This window comes from Poecile atricapillus, chromosome 2 (assembly GCF_030490865.1).
Source record: "Poecile atricapillus isolate bPoeAtr1 chromosome 2, bPoeAtr1.hap1, whole genome shotgun sequence".
Classification (NCBI taxonomy): Eukaryota; Metazoa; Chordata; class Aves; order Passeriformes; family Paridae; genus Poecile; species Poecile atricapillus.
In genome coordinates this window covers 128,864,545-128,878,038 of record NC_081250.1, presented here as the reverse complement: position 1 = coordinate 128,878,038, position 13,494 = coordinate 128,864,545, and the positions used below count along the sequence as shown (strand labels likewise).

At 37.8% G+C, this 13,494-nt stretch overlaps 1 protein-coding gene across 1 annotated transcript; it reads left to right on the top strand.

Annotated features, from left to right (window-relative positions):
* The first annotated feature begins 3,455 nt into the window (after positions 1–3,455).
* On the top strand, positions 3,456–13,494 carry C2H8orf88 (chromosome 2 C8orf88 homolog). Its single transcript, XM_058831148.1, has 6 exons — positions 3,456–3,529; positions 5,432–5,523; positions 6,345–6,421; positions 8,045–8,129; positions 11,575–11,681; positions 13,384–13,494. Exons 1-6 carry the CDS (start codon positions 3,456–3,458, stop codon positions 13,420–13,422), a joined length of 474 nt encoding a protein of 157 aa, XP_058687131.1. The 3' UTR covers positions 13,423–13,494.

Sequence of the window (13,494 nt, the reverse complement as noted above, 5' to 3'; positions counted from 1 at the left end):
TTTTGACCCATGTTGTTGAGTTTTTTTTTCTCCACACTTAAAGGAATCAGAAATTTAAAGAAAAAATATTGAGAATCTGTTAAAATTAATGTTACCAGAAAATTAATTTTAAAGGAAAATACAGAATCCTAATTTGAGAAGTGTGACAGTTGACAGACTTGAGAGAATTTTTGTGTGTGAAGAAAATAAATTTGATGTACTATTTTATATAGTACTATATGCTGATCATAAACATTCATCTAGTTACACATAGTAAGCACAAAATACATCAATAGCTTCCCACTTTTAATTCAACAGTTTCTGTAGTCAAAAAGAACTAGATTAATACTCATGATTAATATTCTGACTTCTCAACTCTATTGAAAGTTGAACCTCAATATGTTAAGTAGCTCAATTTCAGGAACAGTCAGGGGGTAAAAGAGTTTTTGTGTTCTTTCCCTGGGCTGCCTCAACAGGGCAAGTCACTAGTTTAGCTGAAAGTAGCCACTTCACAAAAGTAAAACCATAATATTCTGTGTGTGCATATATATATTTACATATACATACTCATCTCTCGGTGTTTGTTCTGTTGACTAACTTAATAAAGCACACAGCATTAGAAATAATGGTTTGGGGGGAGGGTTGGTTTGGTTTTTTATTTTTGCTTTGAGAGGAAATTATTTTGAAAGCAGCTTTAAGAAAAAAAGGTCTCACAAAAAAGCACTGCTAAATAAATCACAATTACATATGCAAATAGACTGATTACATTTGGCTGCACAACTGAGTATTAAATTACACTGAAAATGGCTTTTTAAACTTGCAGCTACAAGTCTGCCCTCAGGCTGACCCAAGAGTCCTTTCATTTCAGCACAAAGCCATTACTTTGCTGTTAAGTGCCATCCACTACAAACCTAAATTCACGTGCAATTACAATTACACGCTCATTTAGATATGCAATTGCTCGTTTTTACACGTGCAGTATTGATACTGTCTTTAACAAATGTTTTCTGCTTTCCTGAACAATATCTAGTACAGAGAGCAAGAGTGACTGTCACTTTCTGCAATCTACAGCCTTTAGGAACACAATCAGTACGTTAAAAAAAAAATAATTTCCCTGATTAGTTCACCAATAGAAAAACCAGTTGGTTTGGGGGTGTTTTTTTTCCCTACATATAAGCATTTTGGCCACACAGCAACAAAAACCTTTAAAATTTATATTTTGCAACATCGAGTAAGTCTTTCTTGGCTAGACCTGTCATTGGCCCTTCAAATTAATTACTGTATATATCAGGTATTTGAGAGGACATTAGATTATCATCATTTAATGTAAGAACATAAACAATACCAACCAAATTAAATATAAATTTTCAGTAGTGTAATTGCCAGCACCAGACAAACTGGGAGACAACTGATAAGCTAGTGTTTTTTCCACTTTGTGTTTTCATTTCCCACAGTCAGAATTCTCTCTAGGCACAGCGAAGTCGCTTAGGAGAGCAGGTTGCTGGGGTCTGTGCAGTGGCTGCAGTCCAGCGCTCCTTAGGCCAGGCATTGCCAACAGCGTGTGAGGTGACAACTATTCCTGCTGGGATGGGCAGCGCCTTGCAAAACAGCCATTACCAGCCCTAATATTCCCATCTTCCCAGCAGGCCCAGAAGCAACAAGTTTTCAAAATACCTGGCACACTCCTTTTTTTCCCCCATATTTCTGCTCCTGCCCCTTCTCCTCGCCTTATAACCCAGCAGCCCCTACGGAAAACACATGTGAGGCCTTTTCCTATTTAGTTCATCCTTAGCATATTTAAATATGCAAAAATAATACTGTAAGAGTACTTCTACATCTGTACATGATACCAATTCAATATGTTAAGAAGGGTAGTGTTGATCTTGTGTAAATCTGGTGTGCAGCACCTGACATGCCTCTTTCAAAAAGCACAACAGCCCCATGATAAACCATATCTTTATTTTAGCTGCCCCATTGACTTTCCCATCAGTAACAGTTCTGGAGTAACAGCCAGAGACATTTAATATTTATGGACACTTACATATTAATAATTTATAATTAGTTCTTATGTAGCTAAGGGAATGGTTGATAATAGGAGAGCAACATGACAATCTTGTGAGAATGGATGATAGGTCAGAAGAAACAGGACATGTCTGAGTATAAAGTAATTCACTTGGGAGAAATTACTTTAAATCAGCAGCAAATGGGTTAGTGAGTATGAAGATGTGCTGCATCAGTGTCTGCAAAGAGAAGGCTGATAGCACATCATGCGTGAACAGGTCAAGAAACCAACTGGAAGATGATGTGTCAGGAGAGAAGACTGAGGAGCTGACATCTGTTTATAATAGCCACTATTTCAGGGACAGTATTCATGTATTCATTTCTGAATACCTAAGTTAGTAAAATTCAGAGACTGCAGCACAGCAGAGCCAATATGCTTGATGGAAACAATAAAACAGTCTTTACAAACTAGCCAGAACTATAAATCTTAGCACTGGATATTAATAATTAATTACTTGTTATTTATGTGATTATCTACTTGATGTTACCTTCCTATTCTGAACTTCTGGAGTTCTTAATAGTTGATAGGAAATATATATGTTAAAAATACCAGCAAAAAACATAAGGACTTTTAATTAATACTGTATACTTAAGTAAGGTGAAGTTCAACATCAGGGAAGTTTAGTGTGCTCCACTGGGAGTTAGCAGGGTGAGTTCATTGTTACTGTCAATAACATGTTGTGAGAAAAAAATGATAAAGAAATCTGAATTTCCAAACCATACAGGATGCCATCACTTCCATGACTGAGAAGCCAGAGGCTGTTCTCTGGTCCCTCCTGCCCAGTGCCATGGGGCGGATCGGTGAGGGCAGTATTCCAATTCACTGACAGTTTTTCAAGGCCTGCGAATTGCACTTTTCTTTTTGGATGAGGTTAGCTGAAGAGGCCTCACAGTTGTGTTCAAAACTCACTTATTTCTCCCAATCTCCACTGTAAGGCCCTGAGGGTACTCCCTTTGCGGGACAGACGAGGACACCACATTTATCTATTTCCAGTCCCTCTCAGGTCTAAGCCCAGAAGGAGCTGGACAGCAGCACCTCATCTCGCCTCTCCTGCGCCTTGGCAAGGCCTCGTAGGGCAGCTATTAGGTGTGCCCCGCTTCCCTGAATTCCAAGGAGGTGCGGGGAAACGGCGGGGAGCGAAGGGAAGCGGCGGGGAGCGGAGGGAAGCGGCGGCACAGCCCCGGCCGTGGCCGCCCCGCGGCGCGACGTTGAACGGCCCGGCCCGGCACGCGGCCGCGGCTGAGCCGCCGCGCGAAGGCCGCCCCGCCCGGCCGCGCTGAGGGACGGAGCGGGCTCAGCGGGACCCACGGCCAGCGGCATCGCGGGACAGGGGTGCTGCCGGCGGCTGGAGGTGGGCTGGGCGTCCCCCGGCCCTAAGGGGAGCTCGAGGACTGGGCAGGGGGCTCGGGGCCGGATGGCGGAGGGAGGTTTTGCTTCTTGGGATCTGTGGGGTTCCCAGTGCGGTGCCATTTCGGGCGAGGGGGGACGGTCAGTTTCTGGTTACTCGTGGGGATTTTCCACGAAAATAGCGTCAAATCCCCTTCACGCCTTTAGACACTTGAGTTAGGCTCTTGGAGGATGGCTGCTGTCAATGTGTAGCTTGTTAAGATACTAAAAAAAAAAATTCCTGGTTTCTACAGAACTGTTCCTAGGCCTGTTTGCTGGTGCCAGAAGGCTTCCCTTCTGCTGGGCAGGTCTCCCACGGGGATGACCCCAGAGAAGCAGTGTGGCCTTGGAAGGGGGAATTCTTGGAATGCTGCCCCTACTGCAGTAGTCTCTCATGGAAGCAGTTTATTTCTCAGCTATTAAAACTAATCTTTCTCCACTTTCCTTGATACTGGTCAGAAGGAACACTATTAATTGAGCAGATTGGGCTAGATAACTTGTTGAGATCTTTTCTAGAGTCTTCCTGGGGGAGGGTGAGGGAACAGTGGAAAAATGTGTTGTTTTGCTGTCACCACACAACTTGTTTTCATTGTCAGAACTCTATAAAAAATAGATGTGTGCTGCATTCTAGCAGCTAGCCAGCCTCTTAAACAGGTTTCCTGTTTTTAAAAAGCGTGCATATCATTTGTCATCAGGGCATGAATGAAAACTTGCCTGTTTGTTGGTTTTTTTCACTCTTCTGATTCAAATGTGTATTACTACTGCATTGCTCTCTGTGGAAATTCACTATCTAGGATAAATGTGATTTATACAAGCATTCCCAATATGGGTAAAATGAAATATGTCATCCATATTTGTAGTCTTAGTTAATTCAGCTGCAGGATATTTCATTGCTACTTTTGACTACAGCTTTGAAATCTTCCTTTTTTAAGATGATCGGGTAGGAAAATATGAGAATCAAACCAGATTTTTTTTTCCTATCTTTAGTTAAATTGTTCTAATTCAGACAATAACCATCAAACACATGGTTTCTAGACCTGGGTGGGCTCCAACTTCATATGTTGGAAAATTGTTATTTGACTATGTTAGAAGTGTTCAAAAAATTATAATGTAGTAAATTCTCTGATGATTTTTAGTTTTCTTCCTATAGCACAAAGACCAACTAAAGTTGGGTATGATACTGGGTCTAATATCCTAGCTTCTCTTTTCCTGTTTCATACTGAATATGGAAAATGTAGTTGTAACTCTTGCAGTCGTGATTATTTAATGAATTTTTGGTTTTGCCATAACAATTATTCCCTTATCTTGTAAACTTTCTTAGAGAAAAAAAAAATCAGTATAATTTTTATAGTGGAGGTTTTTCTTTCTGGGATTCTTTTCCTCTAAAAAAAGCTGAAATTCCTTCAAATCATAAAATCTCCCAACTGACAAAAGAGATTGGAATGAGAAGAAGATACATAAAAATACAGATACTACAAATGAACATTTTCAAACTGGTTGCTTGCTTAAAGTGTGAGATTTTTCAGCCCAGCAGCACCTTAGCTAATTAAGTAAAGTAGCTATTAAAAAACAGTCCTGTAAATCTATATAGATATGTAAGGAACTCCTGTGCAGACAGCAGATTGATAAGGGGCATGCTGATGCTAATTAATTAAAAACTCACTGAACTGAAATGTTAGAAACCCCCTTATTTCCATCATGTCCCCATCTCCTTTCTCCAAACCTGTACAGAGACATACCGATAAAGAATCTTCTGGAGAAGAAGCTAGGGTAGCTCAATTGGAAGGAAAAATGAGAGAAGTGTCTGATTCTGTCTTCATGAAAATTTTATCCAGCATGTTCAATCATCTAAAAAAATTTATACATCAGACCTTTCTGCTTTTTCCTGCCCAGATATAATATTGCCTTGTCAAATGCAACTAACAAGGAGTAGGTAGATTGCTCTTCTTGCTTAACATCCGTATGTGAAACTGAATGCTAATGATTTCAGCTGCTTTTTTGAAGTGCGATGTTTCAAAATGTTACAGAAGCAAAAAAGTTTATTGGTAAATCCCTTCAGCCAGCACGACCTGCGCATCAGCTGTCTTCTAAACAAGGTGAGTAGCATGGCTAAGGTGCAGTTCACTTTACCAAGGTTTAGGTTATGGTTTAGGGAAGTAACAAGGATGTGTAACATGTCTTGTTTTGCTTTGTTCTGTTTTTAAATTACTTTGTTAAATTACAGTGAGTAAATACCTTGCTGTGTGTTGATCTTAGTACATCACCTCTGTGATAAAATCTGAATTTAAACTATATTAGGTTTATGCAGAGCTCTCTGGTACTGCTCTTCTAGCTTGGCATCTGAAATGCAGCTTCAGAAAGCTGTATCGGGCTTCTCTGTTAAATCTGGATTTCTTGGGGTAGCTGACTCCAACAATTGAAAACATAAAATACACATAATTTAACAGTTTATTTAGGTTTTATTGCAAGTACAGTGCACTGCACTGCATCATTCTTACCTAGCTTTCATACAAATTCAAAACAAAAAAAAAAACCCACAAAATTTTAAGAAAAAAAATCATGCAGTTATCATGTTAGGTGTGAATATTTTGGTTTAAATTTTAAACCTCTATAGATTAAAGCCTAGATATTGCAATATTACACTTGTTATTATTGTTAAGTTAGAAATTTTTGGTGGTCATAAAATCATCAGCTGTTCTGATGTGGACTAAAGCAAAGTGACATCATAAATTTTTACTTTGTATAAAATTTATGGAAGAAATGGAAAAGGGGTCTTGTGGTGATCTAGAGCTTCTAAGCTGTGAATAAATGCCCATATAATCTCTGTGCAAGAAAGAATGTTCTTAGGGCAAGTATCACAAAATAATACTGTGAAATCTACTGAAATTGTTTTTCCCTGATGTTTTATGCTCATCAGCATCACCCATTGCTTTAAACATTCGGACTGAATTACCCAGCAGCACTGAAGTATGTTTGCAGAGTAAGGTTAACTGGGTGAGTATTGACTAAATATATAATTATTTATAAGTTGAAGATCAGCTGATCTGTTATGTAACTAGATGAAAACTATTTCCATCCAGGAGTGTCCTTGACTCTGAATGTTTTAAACCAGCAGTGTCAGAACTGTTTAAAAAGTATTATAAGTTTCAGGAATGCTTTTCCCTGGTATTTGCAAGCATTAATATCTGAAAAATGCAGCTTAGGAATTTAAGATTCTTGTGAAAATCTGTATGGCATTTCTTTAGTCCTCACTGAATTTAAGTCAGCTCTTTTAAATTTAGAATGCATGTATTCTGTCTTCACTTATTATGTGTAAATAAAAAAATAAGAATTTTTTTGTTGTTAGCACTTGCACAAATTAATTTGAGACAGCAAACATCATAAAAGTTTATGCTTTATTGGTAGAAGTGCTTGGCTTTGGACATGGTATGGATATGTTTTTCAGACTTGAAATTGGTTGTAGCTGTTTCCTGGAAAATGAAATTTTAAGTCTTCTAACTGGAATGCATCGTGTTTCATAGCTTGAATTTGCCTTTCTGTTGATTCTGATTTGAATGTTTTTTCAAAGCATTGATAGATAGGGGGTTTTGCTAGAACAAATGTTCCTTAATTTTTTCTTTATTTTTTTATTGTTTTAGAAGGGTTTTAGTAATTCTGTAGTACTTCTCCGTTGTATTAAGCTTCTGCAAGCTGCCTTTTACTTTAAAAAAAATAATAAAAAAAAGTCAAGGTCTTGCAAGCTTATCTTTGATCCTACATAGAGAAATTAACACAGTTGTCTCTTGAGCAGTAATTACCGAGGAGAACAAACTACTCCCTTTTAAATAAGCCTCTGGTCATCAGTGTTGTAATATTCAGTTTCATCAGTGTTTAGCTACATGTAGCTGCATATTACATTTGTTTGATATAAGTATAGATGTATTTTTTATATTTTTTAAATGTCTTCTTTAATATTGTATATGGAAAAGAAATTTTAATAATAGTTTTGACCATGAACTGTTTCATGGGTACCCCAAATATCATCTGAATAGTCTCCTGTCTTGATGAGCAATTTTCAGTTCTTTCCCACTTCCCATCTGACTCAGAGTGATGTTAATATTCCTCAAACCTGTACTGCCTTTTCAGAGCTAAGACAAGCTCTTGAGGATAAACTGCTTTTCAACTTTCCAAAACATGTTCTTCAAGGTTTTGGCAACTGGAAAAAACTTGGCATTATACTGTGGATATTGGGTCTTGGTGCTTATGAAGCAAACCTTTTTGCTAAGTGGGAGAATCCAAGTCCATCCTTTGGTCTTAAGGAAAGTCCTTCCTGCTTGTATTATTCCCGAATGTAGCTTGTGACTGTGTTCTAGGTGGGATAATAGAAAAGGAGGGGATAAATGTGTTTATTTTAAAAACCAGCTGTAGCACTGTAAAATTCTGTGTAAAAAATGTCTCTCCAGTATGTTCAGATGTATTGTTTCATCAAACTATTTCCTTATTGTTTGCAATCAAGAGTTATATTCTACAGGTTCAAATTAATCTGTGCTACAACTGTTACTTTTAACTAAGAAACATATATCCTTGTTTTAATATGCTTTAAGGAAATAAGCTTCATCACTTTCCTTCCTATTTTAGTCATCTGAAATGACTGAAGTGAAAATCTTAACTCAAACTGTGATGCTCTGTCAACCAAAACAACATGAATCAGGAGCAAAAAAAGGTAAAATACTGCATGGGGAGCTGTGTCAGGATTGTATTTTCTGGATGGAAGACAACTGAACTTTGAAGTGATGTGGGCTGCACTTTATGGTTTCTGATCAGCTAGCACATTGATATTTTGGAGAATATGAAACTTTTCTACTTTTCACATAACATTCTAGGGAGTGTAAAAGGTGTAAAATTTGACCATAACTGTGGTGGAAAACTGGTAGACTTGCTTTCATATTGGGGTATAACTGTCTTAAAAAAACCCAAACAAAACAAACAAAACAAACAAATAAAAAACCACAACCAACCCCCTGAGAAAACAGACCCCAAACATAAAAAAAATTCTTCACACAAAATCCTGGGTTTGTACAGATCACCTGTGTGTGTAGAAGTATGGATTTGATTTGCATCCTTTAGCCTGTTGCAGGGCTTAGTTGTAGCATACAGACGAATGTAATCAAGTTAAGAACTCAGCATTTTGGCTTTCTTGTAAAATAATAGTATTTGGGTGGTTAGATATTAATTAAATTTTTATTATTATTAATTTGGTTTATTGTTAATTTTTATTATTATCCTGAATGATTTGTTTTCGTGTCAGTACTGTCCTTAAGGTTAGCTTCTAATGCCTTTCTCTCTGTGATGCCTGCCACTGTACTCGTAGAGAATTGGTAGTTTAACCAAGTCAAAATTTTACTCCTTTTTTTCTTCATTAAGGGATAATCTCAGATTTCAAATGCATTCTCACAGTACTTCCTGCTTCTTACCTAATTCTTCATTCTTAAATATATCACAGAAACTGCATCAGTGACCCAGGTTAGGTCACCAGTTTATTGAGAGTTTCTTTATTTTGTCCATGTCTGCCTGTAATCAGGCATCCATCTGTAATCTCCAGTCCTTAAGTAATCTCTGAAGATGTGGTTTGTTCTTTTGCTCTTCGTACTCAAAATTTGAAAGAATTATATTAAGTTTTAATGAGGCTTTTGTATTTTTGTCAGTCTTAGGTTCCCATCTCTCAGGCTCTCGAGCATTAGTTCTGTTCTGTTATGTGTTACTGACTTGAAAATAAGTCTTCCATGTATCTCCTTTCGAACTCAGGTTCATTTCTTCTATTTTTGATCTTGATAAATAGAAGAGAGTTCTGGTTTTTGGATCTAGTTAGGTGACAGACTTGTCAAGTTCTATTTGTCTGGTGGTGTCTTTCTGATGCTTTCTCATAAATTCTGCTTGTGGTGGGTAGAGATTGTTTTGTTGTACAAGATCTTAAGCAGGTTCTCATCAGATCCTAGTCTCTTGCATAAGCCGTCTCTTCGGATCGTTTTCAGTGGTTAATTGCTCCGTGATGCCTCCCTGAGTCTATTCCACAATTCTCTGCACTGCTGAACTTTTTATCACACTTTTTTTCAAAGGGCTTTTGTTTGTTTGCTGATTGTTGTAATATTTCCTTCAGAGTTACACAGCTTTAGAGGTCCTACAATTCAGCTACTGCTTACAAACAAGTATTTTGTTTTCTTCTTTTCCTAGCACAGTAAAATTTCTTCTAGAACTCTGTTTATGTTCAGCTGTACTTCAAGTTCCAGATAATAATTTCCATTTGATATCTCTTCAGTGGTATTGTGCTTTGAATTATCTGTCTCTGCAGTTCTTAAGTGCAGCATGGGGTTCCCATGGGCCCACTTCTTGAGCTTTTCCAGGTCTCTCTGGATGATATCCTGTCCTTCAGGTGTGTCAACCACACCACTCATCTTGGTGTTACCTGCAAGTTTGCTGAGAATGCAGTTCATCCCACTGTCTGTCATTGATGAAGACACTCAACAGTACTGGTCCAAATTAGAAACTCTGAGGGATACCACTCATCATTCACTGATCTACATCCAGACATGACCACTACTCCTTGGATCATAATATGGTTGGGGTTGAAGAGGCCTAAAACATCATCAGGTTCTACCCCCTGCCATGGGCAGGGACACCTGCCATGTTACTCAAAGCCCCACCCAGCATGATGCTGAACACTCCCAGGGATTGGGCATCCATAACTTCTTTGTGCAGCCTTTTCAAGTGCCTTACCATCCTCACAGTAAAGAATTTCATTTTCATATCTAACCTAAACCTGCTGTCCCTCAGCTTAAGGCCATTCCCCCTTTTCCTATCACTACATGCCTCTGAAAAGTTCCCCTCTCTATCCTTCTTGTAGGCCTCCATTAGATACTGGAAGGCTGCCCCAAAGTCTCCCAAAAGCCTTCTCTTCTCCAGGCTGACCAACTATCTAAGCCTGTCTTCATAGGATAGGTGTTTCAACCTTGTGATCAACTTAGGGACTCTGCTCTGGACTTGTTCCAACATGAGATCAGGTGCAACTATGCAACCAGTTCCTCACCCCGTGAACAGTCCCCCAATCTAATCCACATCTCTCCAATTTAGAGAGAAGGATGTTGTGGGGCATTGTGTCAGAGGCCTTACAGAAGTCATCATCTTCATAGGTTTTTTAATAAAGGAGAGGAAACTACAAGCCATAAGTTTTACAGTATTCTTTATTCTTTAAACTGTTTTTTTCAAAGTTACTCACATGCCCTCCCTTAGGTTCACAAGTTACTGCATTGTTTGTGTTCAAAGGCAGGAGAAAATTCATGTCATAGTTGGTATCAGCCTCTTTCTTTTCAACATTTTGCAGTATGAGAAACAAAAACTGTTGTCCATCAAGTGACAATCTTGTAGGAATCCCATCATTCCTCAAGGAATAAGTTTTGTCGTCATCAAGGACCAGAGATAAAGTTTGTTCCTTCTTTGCCTAATTCCTTTTCTCTTGCTTCTTCTCTTGTTTGAGAATATCAGTTTAAATACAGACTTTGCTAGAAATACTATATCGGAAGCTGTGACATAGTAGAAATAGTGCTATAAGCTCAAATGAGAAACCTACATGTTCTGAGCAAAGGCTCTGACTGTTGATTCAGTGTAATCCCTCAAAAGTATTTCACTGCTATAAATCTGTTTGCCATTTTACATGCAGCAGATCTCATCATTCCTTCTAGGTGTTGAAAGACATTTAACTTACTAGCTCCAAGAAAGGAGACAGTTATCTGTTATCTGTCCCTCTGAAATAGGTGCCACTTTGGAGTGAGTTATAAACATGTTTTCTTGTGGGTTTCAAGACCAGTTTGTGGTGTTTCTGCTAATTAGAACAAGATATAGGGAGTCTGTCTGGTGTATGGTTGGATTCACCTTTTTTCTTCTTTTGTGTAGATTGTGTCAGTTTGATACAGTTAAAGTGAAATGCTCTGTAATTTACTTCAAATTTTCCTGATGCAAGATAAGACCTAAATCACTCCTGTTTTTAAAACTGATTTTTAAATTCCACGTGTAGTATTTCTACCATTTTATAAGTAACCAAATAATTTTTCTGAATTCCCAATCTTAATCCCTTAAACAAGAATGTTGAACTTAGTGATTTTGTGTATTCACAGAAAGGATCCAATACAGCAGAGATTTCCTTCTGAAGCTTTCAAATGTTTCTCTCTCTCAGAAGAAACCAGAGTTTCTTCCTGATCACCCAATTGTACTTGAAAAGCCAGTAAGTGCATTTTTTTGTAGTAAATGAAGTTATAAAATCATCCATGGAGGTTTTGATAAGCCATTTGAAAGGAAACATTTTCCTTCAAACTGGCCTGCTGAAAACCTTCAAAGGACAGATTGTTCAGTTCAGCACAACTTTTGTATGTAACTTCGCTGCTTGGTATTTAACATCTTACCCTGGGTACTCCTTTACCATATAAAGGAAAAGGGGTTTTGTTTACAGGAAGAAGATCAGATATACTTCCACGTTTTCAAAAGAAAAGAGAGCAATCTTGATAAATTTTCAGCACGGTAAAAGTCTTAATCCATGTTTGAATTGTTTATGCATCAGTGTCCACTACAAAACCATTAATGAGCTCATTGCAGTTTGTATTATCGTTATCTTTGGTCTTTGGTTTTGGGGAGAAATTAATACAAGTGAATGATGAATGTGAAGGATATCCATGTGTGCTACCTTAATTTTTGTGATGAAAGAATCCTAAAATACTTCATACACTAAGAGAAAACTGGATCACATTCTAGATTCCAAGTGTGGGAAAGTCTTCTGCGTAAACATCATATCAAATTAGGCTACATACTAGGTTGCTTTTGAGATCATTGAGATGTAGTCCTGTTAGAAATAGGATTCCTGTTATGGAAAAGTGTGTCCACACAATGATTGTGTAGGCCACATTTGGAGGCATTTTTAAACTTTTAAAATTTCTGTCCTTTGAAGAAACAAAAATTAACTATCATAGGACCATAATCAGCTTTCCCTGATCTTGCTTTTTGTCTTTCTATTTACCCTCAAGATGAAAGCTTTATTTGTTTGAAAACCTGATTTCAGATTCAGAAGTCTTAGCTCTTTAATTTCCTAATTTCCTAAGGAAATTTCCTAATTTCCTTTTAAAGTTTAATTTCCTTTAATTTCCTAACTTTCCCCCTCTCCTACCACCTGTATTTCTAAGAGTGGCAAATTTTGATGATCTGTTTGCTTTCAGATGTTTACATTCCTAGGAAAAGGGAGGGTCCCTACAGAAATCAGTGAGATCACCTAGTTCCTCCAAAATTCCAGCCTGTTGACTGATCACATCATCTATTTTCCTGCACAGAAACCAGAGGGATTGATGAGATGCATGTGTAAATTAAATGAATTATGCTTGAAAGTGTCAGAAGGTGGCCTGCAAATAAATTTCTAATGATAGACAATCATACAGCATCAGTGAGCTTGTATTTTGGAGCGGGTGGTTTTCAACAGTTTGCTGCTGAACTGGGTATTCAGGCAGTTCATGCTTAAGACTTTCCTAGTTCTGAATTTTTGAAGCCACTGCTGAAATATGTGCCCATTTATGAGTAAAAGTTGTATTTTCAGATGAAGAAAACTTCCTAGAATGACTTGTACCAGGGAGATGCAGTTTTTACAGTTGATGGACTGTGGACTGCATTTGTCCCACAGGACACTGGGGTTTTTTGAGATGTGGCGATCAGGGCTACCAGTACTTAGCTCAGCATTTGAACATATGTTACTGTGTTGACACACAATAAGAAAATTTTAGATGAAGTCTCTGTGATTAATGAAAATAGAACTGTTTGGCATAATTAAAAAAAAAACTCAATTGTGGAATGTACATGGAGTAGAAAAGAGTTACAAGCAAACTGAAATGAAAACTTGAAGTGATCTATTATAGCTGAAGTAATTTGAGGGTTGGTTTGTCTTACAGGTAAAGAACAAACCTTTCATTGACATCTGTAAGAAGTGACATGTTGTTTGGAGGATCCGAAGTCCATAAATGAGGGAGCTACATTTGATGTAGGTCTTCAAGATTTTTGCA